The sequence below is a fragment of the Pseudorasbora parva genome, chromosome 22, assembly GCF_024679245.1.
Source record: "Pseudorasbora parva isolate DD20220531a chromosome 22, ASM2467924v1, whole genome shotgun sequence".
NCBI lineage: Eukaryota > Metazoa > Chordata > Actinopteri > Cypriniformes > Gobionidae > Pseudorasbora > Pseudorasbora parva.
The window spans coordinates 389,837-402,740 of NC_090193.1; the positions used below are offsets into that span (position 1 = coordinate 389,837).

General features: G+C 45.1%; 3 protein-coding genes across 3 annotated transcripts in view; 2 read left to right on the plus strand and 1 right to left on the minus strand.

The window, feature by feature from the left end:
• The window catches only part of mettl1 (methyltransferase 1, tRNA methylguanosine), an 88,223-nt gene that overhangs the window by 33,625 nt on the left and 41,694 nt on the right, over positions 1-12,904 (minus strand). The window lies entirely within an intron of this gene.
• The window catches only part of tegt (testis enhanced gene transcript (BAX inhibitor 1)), an 81,794-nt gene that overhangs the window by 25,289 nt on the left and 43,601 nt on the right, over positions 1-12,904 (plus strand). The window lies entirely within an intron of this gene.
• The window catches only part of avil (advillin), a 45,331-nt gene that overhangs the window by 7,150 nt on the left and 25,277 nt on the right, over positions 1-12,904 (plus strand). Inside the window, exons 3-8 of the mRNA XM_067431830.1 lie at positions 538-612; positions 5,000-5,196; positions 5,648-5,756; positions 6,274-6,384; positions 7,341-7,546; positions 7,655-7,733. Coding sequence (XP_067287931.1) covers positions 538-612; positions 5,000-5,196; positions 5,648-5,756; positions 6,274-6,384; positions 7,341-7,546; positions 7,655-7,733 — 777 coding nt within the window. The remainder of the gene's footprint in view (positions 1-537; positions 613-4,999; positions 5,197-5,647; positions 5,757-6,273; positions 6,385-7,340; positions 7,547-7,654; positions 7,734-12,904) is intronic.

Here is a 12,904-nt window from a genome sequence, read left to right on the forward strand (position 1 = left end):
TCAGTTTAAGCAGAAATTGTTTCAACAGTCAATAACTTACTGCTCATGGGGATATAGTTTGAATTGCCGCTTCTTTAGTATCAGACGCTGAGCGAAGCCTGCTATTGTCCAGGTTAGAAAAACTGTCCATCTGTGGTGAAATGGGCCGAGCACACCAACAACTCTGAATTAAATTGTTGTGGTATCTGGTTATAATAAACATCAGTCATGACTGGTGACATTTTTTATCTGTGGGAAGGGTATGGAAAGTCCTCATGTCCCCTACACAGCCTGTATATAACATTTATTTCCATGATCTGCCGTTTTTAAGGTTAATTGAATTTCTGATGGCACCTGTAATATTCAAAGTGTTATAGTACTGCAGTTCAGATTGGGATATGTACAATTTTTTAAAAATGGAAATTTAATTTTCCCCAGCGTGACGGATTGCATCCCTTCCTTCCTGTCAGGCCTCTGAAATTCTTCTCTGCTACTCTTGTGAAATGCAGCTTAATTTCTACAACAAGTGAATAACTTTTGTATTGTATTTTCTTCCAGAAAATGGATCTTGTTTTGGTCCCGGAAAAATGTCATGGACAGTTTTATGAAAGTGACTGCTATTTACTGCTCTCTGTAAGTACACACTCTTTCTAAAACATACAAATGTTTTTAATACACTGAGAGATGAGAAGAGAAATGCATGAGAAATGCATATGGTTTTCTGTTCAACTGTTGGTGCTTAGATGTCATATCCCCCATCCCTCATATCCCCCATCCCTCATATCCCCCATCCCTCATATCACTCATCCCTCATATCCCCCATCCCTCATATCCCCCATCCCTCATATCCCCATCCCTCATATCCCCCATCCCTCATATCGCCCATCCCTCATATCCCCCATCCCTCATATCCCCCATGCCTCATATCACCCATCCCTCATATCCCCCATCCCTCATATCGCCCATCCCTCATATCCCCCATCCCTCATATCGCCCATCCCTCATATCCCCCATCCCTCATATCGCCCATCCCTCATATCCCCCATCCCTCATATCGCCCATCCCTCATATCGCCCATCCCTCATATCCCCCATCCCTCATATCGCCCATCCCTCATATCGCCCATCCCTCATATCCCCCATCCCTCATATCGCCCATCCCTCATATCCCCCATCCCTCATATCGCCCATCCCTCATATCCCCCATCCCTCATATCCCCCATCCCTCATATCGCCCATCCCTCATATCACCCATCCCTCATATCACCCATCCCTCATATCACCCATCCCTCATATCGCCCATCCCTCATATCACCCATCCCTCATATCGCCCATCCCTCATATCGCCCATCCCTCATATCCCCCATCCCTCATATCGCCCATCCCTCATATCCCCCATCCCTCATATCGCCCATCCCTCATATCCCCCATCCCTCATATCCCCCATCCCTCATATCGCCCATCCCTCATATCACCCATCCCTCATATCACCCATCCCTCATATCCCCCATCCCTCATATCCCCCATCCCTCATATCACTCATCCCTCATATCACCCATCCCTCATATCACCCATCCCTCATATCCCCCATCCCTCATATCCCCCATCCCTCATATCCCCCATGCCTCATATCACCCATCCCTCATATCCCCCATCCCTCATATCGCCCATCCCTCATATCGCCCATCCCTCATATCCCCCATCCCTCATATCGCCCATCCCTCATATCGCCCATCCCTCATATCCCCCATCCCTCATATCACCCATCCCTCATATCCCCCATCCCTCATATCCCCCATCCCTCATATCCCCCATCCCTCATATCGCCCATCCCTCATATCACCCATCCCTCATATCACCCATCCCTCATATCACCCATCCCTCATATCCCCCATCCCTCATATTGCCGACCCCTCATATCGCCCATCCCTCATATCACTCATCCCTCATATCGCCCATCCCTCATATCACCCATCCCTCATATCCCCCATCCCTCATATCACTCATCCCTCATATCGCCCATCCCTCATATCCCCCATCCCTCATATCGCCCATCCCTCATATCACCCATCCCTCATATCACCCATCCCTCATATCACCCATCCCTCATATCCCCCATCCCTCATATTGCCGACCCCTCATATCGCCCATCCCTCATATCACTCATCCCTCATATCGCCCATCCCTCATATCCCCCATCCCTCATATCCCCCATCCCTCATATCACCCATCCCTCATATCACCCATCCCTCATATCACCCATCCCTCATATCCCCCATCCCTCATATTGCCGACCCCTCATATCGCCCATCCCTCATATCACCCATCCCTCATATCACTCATCCCTCATATCCCCCATCCCTCATATTGCCGACCCCTCATATCGCCCATCCCTCATATCACTCATCCCTCATATCGCCCATCCCTCATATCGCCCATCCCTTATATCACCCATCCCTCATATCACCCATCCCTCATATCGCCCATCCCTTATATCACCCATCCCTCATATCACCCATCCCTCATATCGCCCATCCCTTATATCGCCCATCCATCATATCGCCCATCCCTCATAACGCCGACGCCTCATTTCACCCATCCCTCATATCGCCCATCCCTTATATCACCCATCCCTCATATCACCCATCCCTCATATCGCCCATCCCTTATATCGCCCATCCCTCATATCGCCCATCCCTCATATCGCCCATCCCACATATCCCCCATCCCTCATATCCCCCATCCCTCATATCCCCCATCCCTCATATCGCCCATCCCACATATCCCCCATCCCTCATATCCCCCATCCCTCATATCCCCCATCCCTCATATCCCCCATCCCTCATATCCCCCATCCCTTATATCGCCCATCCCTCATATCCCCCATCCCTCATATCCCCCATCCCTCATATCGCCCATCCCTCATATCGCCCATCCCTCATATCCCCCATCCCTCATATCCCCCATCCCTCATATCCCCCATCCCTCATATCGCCCATCCCTTATATCGCCCATCCCTCATATCCCCCATCCCTCATATCGCCCATCCCTCATATCGCCCATCCCTCATATCGCCCATCCCTCATATCCCCCATCCCTCATATCCCCCATCCCTCATATCCCCCATCCCTCATATCACTCATCCCTCATATCACCCATCTCTCATATCACCCATCCCTCATATCCCCCATCCCTCATATCCCCCATCCCTCATGTCACCCATCCCTCATATCCCCCATCCCTCATATTCCCCATCCCTCATATCGCCCATCCCTCATATCGCCAATCCCTCATATCCCCCATCCCTCATATCCCCCATCCCTCATATCCCCCATCCCTCATATCCCCCATCCCTCATATCACCCATCCCTCATATCACTCATCCCTCATATCCCCCATCCCTCATATCCCCCATCCCTCATATCACCCATCCCTCATATCCCCCATCCCTCATATCCCCCATCCCTCATATCACCCATCCCTCATATCACTCATCCCTCATATCCCCCATCCCTCATATCACCCATCCCTCATATCCCCCATCCCTCATATCACCCATCCCTCATATCACCCATCCCTCATATCACTCATCCCTCATATCACCCATCCCTCATATCGCCCATCCCTCATATCGCCCATCCCTCATATCGCCCATCCCTCATATCACCCATCCCTCATATCACTCATCCCTCATATCCCCCATCCCTCATATCCCCCATCCCTCATATCCCCCATCCCTCATATCACTCATCCCTCATATCACCCATCCCTCATATCACCCATCCCTCATATCACTCATCCCTCATATCACCCATCCCTCATATCGCCCATCCCTCATATCGCCCATCCCTCATATCGCCCATCCCTCATATCGCCCATCCCTCATATCACCCATCCCTCATATCACTCATCCCTCATATCCCCCATCCCTCATATCCCCCATCCCTCATATCCCCCATCCCTCATATCACCCATCCCTCATATCCCCCATCCCTCATATCGCCCATCCCTCATATCACCCATCCCTCATATCGCCCATCCCTCATATCGCCCATCCCTCATATCACCCATCCCTCATATCCCCCATCCCTCATATCGCCCATCCCTCATATCCCCCATCCCTCATATCCCCCATCCCTCATATCACCCATCCCTCATATCCCCCATCCCTCATATCGCCCATCCCTCATATCACCCATCCCTCATATCCCCCATCCCTCATATCGCCCATCCCTCATATCGCCCATCCCTCATATCGCCCATCCCTCATATCGCCCATCCCTCATATCACCCATCCCTCATATCACTCATCCCTCATATCCCCCATCCCTCATATCCCCCATCCCTCATATCCCCCATCCCTCATATCACCCATCCCTCATATCCCCCATCCCTCATATCACTCATCCCTCATATCGCCCATCCCTCATATCGCCCATCCCTCATATCGCCCATCCCTCATATCCCCCATCCCTCATATCCCCCATCCCTCATATCCCCCATCCCTCATATCCCCCATCCCTCATATCACTCATCCCTCATATCGCCCATCCCTCATATCACTCATCCCTCATATCCCCCATCCCTCATATCCCCCATCCCTCATATCACCCATCCCTCATATCACTCATCCCTCATATCCCCCATCCCTCATATCCCCCATCCCTCATATCCCCCATCCCTCATATCCCCCATCCCTCATATCACTCATCCCTCATATCCCCCATCCCTCATATCCCCCATCCCTCATATCGCCCATCCCTCATATCGCCCATCCCTCATATCGCCCATCCCTCATATCACTCATCCCTCATATCCCCCATCCCTCATATCGCCCATCCCTCATATCACCCATCCCTCATATCACTCATCCCTCATATCGCCCATCCCTCATATCGCCCATCCCTCATATCACTCATCCCTCATATCGCCCATCCCTCATATCGCCCATCCCTCATATCGCCCATCCCTCATATCACCGACCCCTCATATCATATCCCATGTCTGTTGTTTCTATGCAGACACGTAAAGGTGGCCGATCTGCTTACTATGACATTCATTATTGGATTGGTTCCACGTCCACGATGGACGAGCAAGGAGCCGCAGCGGTCTACGCCATTCAGCTGGATGAGTTCCTGGGCTCGTCACCGGTGCAGTACCGCGAGGTCCAGTTCCACGAGTCCAGCATCTTCTGCGGATACTTCAAACAGGGCATAATGTAAGAGCGTCTCAAACTGCAGTCCACATCCAGTTACACACACACACACTCACGTTTGTTTTTGTGACATATGGGGATATTCCATAGGCATAATGTTTTTATACTGTACAAACCGTATTTTCCATCCCCTTTCTAAACCTACCCATCACACACACACAGCAAACATTCTGCATTTTTACTTTCTCATAAAAACTCCTCCTGTGTGATTTATAAGCCTTTTGAAAAGTGGGGACATGGTTAATGTCCTCATATTTTACCCTCTCCTGTAATACCTGTGTCATACCCATGGCATTATACACATTGGTGTCCTGATATTTCACAAAAACCAGCACACAGACACACACACACAGACACACACACACACACACACACACACACACACACACACACACACACACACACACACACACACACACACATACACACTACAGTATATCTTTATGTCCATTAGTTATAAGTCAGGAGGCGTGTCGGCAGGAATGACCCACGTGGAGACAAACTCTTATAACATTCAGAGACTGCTGCATGTGAAGGGCAAGAGAAAAGTGACCGGCACGGAGGTGAGGAACTTATTCTGGTGTCTGTAACCCTAATGTTTAAGGTGAGGAACTCTTCTGGTGTCTGTAACCCTAATGTTTAAGGTGAGGAACTCTTCTGGTGTCTGTAACCCTAATGCTTCAGGTGAGGAACTCTTCTGGTGTCTGTAACCCTAATGCTTCAGGTGAGGAACTCTTCTGGTGTCTGTAACCCTAATGCTTCAGGTGAGGAACTCTTCTGGTGTCTGTAACTCTAATGCTTCAGGTGAGGAACTCTTCTGGTGTCTGTAACCCTAATGTTTCAGGTGAGGAACTCTTCTGGTGTCTGTAACCCTAATGTTTAAGGTGAGGAACTCTTCTGGTGTCTGTAATCCTAATGCTTCAGGTGAGGAACTCTTCTGGTGTCTGTAACCCTAATGTTTCAGGCAAATCTCCATTTGGGAACGTTCCTCTTGGTCTGTAATTATTAGAAATCAACCCAGTGAGAGTAAAATTATTCAGTCTATAATTCTCAGGCTATAAATGACTGAATATTGTGCAGGTGGAAATGAGCTGGAACAGCTTCGACACTGGGAGTGTGTTTTTGCTGGACCTGGGCAAGACCATTATCCAGTGGAACGGCCCTGAAAGCAACAAACAAGAGCGTCTGAAGGTTTGCATCTTATATATAGATACTGTATATATACACCAATCAGGCATAACATTATAACCGGTGAAGTGAACAACAATGATGATCTCTTCATCACGGCTCCTGTTAGTGGGTGGGATATATTAGGCAGCAAGTGAACATTTGTCCTCAGAGTTAATGTGTTAGAAGCAGGAGAAATGGGCAAGTGTAAGGATTTGAGCAAGTTTGGCCAGATTGTGACGGCTAGACGACTGGGTAAGAGCATCTCCATAACTGCAGCTCTTGTGGGCTGTTCCCGGTCTGCAGTGGTCAGTATCTATCAAAAGTGCTCCAACGAAGGACCAGTGGAGAACCGGCCACAGGGTCATGGGCGGCCAAGGCTCATTGATGCACGTGGGGAGCGAAGGCGGGCCGTGTGGTCTGATTAAATAGACGAGCTACTGGAGCTCAAACTGCTCCAAAAGTTAATGCTGGTTCTGATAGAAAGCTGTCAGAATACACAGAGCATCTCTGTTTGATGCGTACGGGGCGGCATAGGGTGACCTCCGACCCCTGCCCCCGCCGAAAGCACCAACAGTGGCACGTGAGCATCAGAACTGGACCACAGAGCAATGGACACCTGTGAACAACGATTAACCTATAAACCAATGAAAACAAGACACAGGAACACGAGGCAGGAACACATGAGGGCATGGAATCACATGACAATAGACCACATGACAAAACCAGGAAGTGCATGACAACATGACAGTGAACATGAAAACCTTAAAACGTGAAACATGAAAACCTTAGAACATGAAACATGAAACCAACACCAAACACCCTGTGACAACAGCACACCTTCAGGGGTTTAGAGGAGTTCATCAGAGATGGGTCAGGGCTGAATGGGGGACAAACAATGTTATGCCTGATCGGTGTAAATATAGAGCGGGGGAGTGAGAGCATATATGTGAAGTTGTGCTGTTTATTGTGGACTGTAGGGCATGATGTTGGCCAAGGACATCAGGGACCGTGAGCGAGGGGGTCGGGCAGAGATTGGGGTAATTGAAGGGGATGCAGAGGCCAAATCCCCTTTGCTAATGGACTTTATGGTGAGCATTATGGGTGAGCGGCCCTCTGTGCTGCCCAGTGGGATGCCGGATGAGATTTCGGACCAGGAGCAGATGGCGATGCTCACGCTATATCAGTAAGTGCTGTCAGCTTAAAAATGTCATTTTTCTCTTCATTGATTAACTGGTGCTTGTTGCAATGTCCATCAGTCCTCACCTAATCTAACACCTCTTAAACTGTGAAGCGTGTCAGATGCCAATGGATCGATGAAGATCGCAGAGGTCGCAACCAGTCCACTCACACAAGACATGCTGAGTCACGATGTAAGTACACCAGATCTATTACAGCTGTAGTGCTCACTTACACATGGTTTACTCCCATTAGACCACAAGATAATTTAACAAAAAAATCTAAGGAATTCACTAATGCATCACGTCTCTACCCTGGGTTCTACATTTGACTGCATTTATTTCCTGAAAAATACAGTACAAATTGTGAAATATTATTGAAAAAAATATCCTTTTCCATTATTATTGATTTTCTCTGAGAAGAAGGAAGCAAACTAGCTGCATTTGCTGTCTGAGTGCATTTTACTGGGAATGTGTCTCAGGGGGTGTCAGAATTTTACACTTACATATATTTTAAATAGAGTAAATTTAAATGTGTATTTGGCTTGCTGTCCGGGGGGAGGGCTTCGAGCTCGGACTTGGCCCAAACCAAGAGTAACACCCCCGCCCCGTGTATCAGTGTTTAGAACTAAAAAAAGAGCAAAATGTGGAGAAGGGGTGGTGGAGGAATGCTGATAAACTGCTAACAAAATGGAGGTACGACTGCTGCATATATATATATACACCTCTTTTGTTGATTAGCTGTGTGCTCTCCATCTGTGTCAATTATCTGAAAGTGCTCCTTCCGAATCTTTGTTAATAAACATCATTTGTTGTGTCTCTACAGTAGCAAAAAGAGTGCGTGTGTTGTTTATGTTTCTGTTTATAATATTTGAGAAGAAGGTCTGTCTAGCTTTGCCTAGTTCCACATTGAAAGCATGAAGGCTGTCTTTATAGATGTTATAATGGACTACAAGTTTTGTCTTCCGCCACATGTGTTCAGATTTCCTGCATTGTCTTTACCAACCTGGTCTCACTGGCAAAGCATACCTCTAGCAACATTTTTGCAAACCACAAAATACGTACCAATAGGTACATATCGCAACAGTTTCAAAGTGAAATGTCCGCTTGATGGCACTAAATTCTTTTTTTTCCGGAACAGATGTGCGTGAATCTGGCACATGTTGTTACGTTGGTTTTTTAACGTACACCCACACCAAACCCTAAACCTACCTGATAGTGTTAACAAAAGCAAATGCGACAAAAGTAAGATTGTAGCCATGTCATTTTAACTTGTGTTTTGAACTCGACTTTGAGCTCTTTAATCATGACTCCTTTTTCACAAGATTCGTTCCCAAGCTTTCAGCATTGCAAGTACAAATCTTTACCAGCTGAGCTATTGAGCAAGCTTATTATGTTATAAAATCCCAACTTATGGAGCTGGTTAAGTGACACAAACTCCAAAATGTATTCGTTTACAAATCATGGACTTTGGGGGAAATTTTTTGTTTTGTTTTGCTGTTTTACTGCCTCTAATATTCATTTCACTTTGAAACTGTTGTGATATGTACCTAGTGGTACAGAGAATCTAGGTTTTTTGTTGTTATTAAGTCATTGACTAGAAATGATTTGTTCTTAAGTGAATGGATGTTTAAAAATTCTAACTTAACAGTATTAATTTTCCCCCCACATTAATTTTAGTTTGACAAGTAATAATCCTAATAATCTCGATATTTAATTATTGGCTTAATCACTCTGTCTCCTCTCCACCAATCAGCTGGTGTGTGGTGAGCGTTCTGGCGCAATATGGCTGCCGTCTCATCATCAGGTGATGCTGCACATTGGTGGTGGTTGAGGAGATTCCCCCCTTCTATATGTAAAGCGCTTTGAGTGCCTAGAAAAGCGCTATATAAATGTAATGAATTATTATTATTATTAAGTAACAGGCAGCAGATTATATTGGTTTGCTAAATAGTCTGACAAGGCCTTAGACTTTCTATCACATAACAGAATAGAAATAGAGAAAGAGACAGGCGCACTGGGTTCACACTTGTTCTGTAGACATTTAATAAAGTTACTGTTATCATAGCAAGGACCCAAAACACATCACTGAGAGCCGGAATCAGTTGTTTTTGGTTCACCTACAACAGATGGAGGAGGGTGTGGGCCCTGGCGTTGTGACCAAAGAAATCTCACTGGAGGAGGGGGAGGGTGAGCTGGGCCCACAGGCTTTGGTGGTTGTGGGGCTGGATGATTTTTGGTCGATATTTGGGGGCTCACAGAGATCGGGTGTGATAGTCTGATTCCAGCATAAATCAGTTCCTCCATTTTTTTCTGAGAAGCTCAGAAGTGGGGATGCTGTAGAGAGGAATAACATGTCTGTTGAGGGGAACTGTTGCTCTGGTGTTATTGGAAGCTGAAATATGTTATCTTGGCTTCCTTGAGTGCTGAATCTTGGAGCAGTTATAATCCGTCACAGTCTGTCTGTGGTGAGCTCTGTGGGTGGGGATATTACACTGAAGTGTTTTACACTGGAGTGATATTACACTGCTTTACACTGGAGTGATATTACACTGCTTTACACCAGAGTGATATTACACTGCTTTACACCGGAGTGATATTACACTGCTTTACACTGGAGTGATATTACACTGTTTTACACCAGAGTGATATTACACTGCTTTACACTGGAGTGATATTACACTGCTTTACACTGGAGTGATATTACACTGTTTTACACCAGAGTGATATTACACTGCTTTACACTGGAGTGATATTACACTGCTTTACACTGGAGTGATATTACACTGCTTTACACTGGAGTGATATTACACTGCTTTACACCAGAGTGATATTACACTGCTTTACACTGGAGTGATATTACACTGCTTTACACTGGAGTGATATTACACTGCTTTACACTGGAGTGATATTACACTGTTTTACACCAGAGTGATATTACACTGTTTTACACCGGAGTGATATTACACTGTTTTACACTGGAGTGATATTACACTGCTTTACACCAGAGTGATATTACACTGTTTTACACTGCAGTGATATTACACTGTTTTACACTGGAGTGATATTACACTGTTTTACACCGGAGTGATATTACACTGTTTTACACTGGAGTGATATTACACTGCTTTACACCGGAGTGATATTACACTGCTTTACACCAGAGTGATAGTACACTGCTTTACACTGGAGTGATATTACACTGCTTTACACCAGAGTGATATTACACTGTTTTACACCAGAGTGATATTACACTGTTTTACACCAGAGTGATATTACACTGCTTTACACCAGAGTGATATTACACTGTTTTACACTGCAGTGATATTACACTGCTTTACACCGGAGTGATATTACACTGCTTTACACCAGAGTGATAGTACACTGCTTTACACCAGAGTGATATTACACTGTTTTACACTGCAGTGATATTATACTGTTTTACACTGGAGTGATATTACACTGCTTTACACCGGAGTGATATTACACTGCTTTACACCAGAGTGATATTACACTGCTTTACACCAGAGTGATATTACACTGTTTTACACCAGAGTGATATTACACTGCTTTACACCAGAGTGATATTACACTGTTTTACACTGCAGTGATATTACACTGTTTTACACTGGAGTGATATTACACTGTTTTACACCGGAGTGATATTACACTGTTTTACACTGGAGTGATATTACAGTGTTTTACACTGGAGTGATATTACACTGCTTTACACTGGAGTGATATTACACTGCTTTACACTGGAGTGATATTACACTGCTTTACACTGGAGTGATATTACACTGCTTTACACTGGAGTGATATTACACTGCTTTACACCAGAGTGATATTACACTGTTTTACACCAGAGTGATATTACACTGCTTTACACCAGAGTGATATTACACTGTTTTACACTGCAGTGATATTACACTGTTTTACACTGGAGTGATATTACACTGTTTTACACCGGAGTGATATTACACTGTTTTACACTGGAGTGATATTACAGTGTTTTACACCAGAGTGATATTACACTGCTTTACACTGGAGTGATATTACACTGCTTTACACCAGAGTGATATTACACTGCTTTACACCAGAGTGATATTACACTGTTTTACACTGGAGTGATATTACACTGTTTTACACTGCAGTGATATTACACTGCTTTACACTGGAGTGATATTACACTGCTTTACACCGGAGTGATATTACACTGTTTTACACTGGAGTGATATTTCACTGCCTTACACCTGAGTGATATTACACTGCTTTACACCTGAGTGATATTACACTGCTTTACACCGGAGTGATATTACACTGTTTTACACTGGAGTGATATTACACTGCTTTACACTGGAGTGATATTACACTGCTTTACACTGGAGTGATATTACACTGCTTTACACCAGAGTGATATTACACTGTTTTACACAGGAGTGATATTACACTGCTTTACACTGGAGTGATATTACACTGCTTTACACCAGAGTGATATTACACTGTTTTACACTGGAGTGATATTACACTGCTGTACACTGGAGTGATATTACACTGCTTTACACCTGAGTGATATTACACTGCTTTACACTGGAGTGATATTACACTGCTTTACACCAGAGTGATAGTACACTGTTTTACACTGGAGTGATATTACACTGCTTTACACTGGAGTGATATTACACTGCTTTACACCAGAGTGATATTACACTGCTTTACACTGGAGTGATATTACACTGTTTTACACTGGAGTGATATTACACTGCTTTACACCAGAGTGATAGTACACTGCTTTACACTGGAGTGATATTACACTGTTTTACACCGGAGTGATATTACACTGCTTTACACCAGAGTGATATTACACTGTTTTACACTGGAGTGATATTACACTGCTTTACACTGGAGTGATATTACACTGCTTTACACTGGAGTGATATTACACTGCTTTACACTGGAGTGATATTACACTGTTTTACACCAGAGTGATAGTACACTGTTTTACACCGGAGTGATATTACACTGCTTTACACTGGAGTGATATTACACTGTTTTACACTGGAGTGATATTACACTGTTTTACACCGGAGTGATATTACACTGCTTTACACCAGAGTGATAGTACACTGCTTTACACTGGAGTGATATTACACTGTTTTACACTGGAGTGATATTACACTGTTTTACACCGGAGTGATATTACACTGCTTTACACCAGAGTGATAGTACACTGCTTTACACTGGAGTGATATTACACTGCTTTACACCAGAGTGATAGTACACTGCTTTACACTGGAGTGATAGTACACTGCTTTACACTGGAGTGATATTACACTGCTTTACACTGGAGTGATAGTACACTGCTT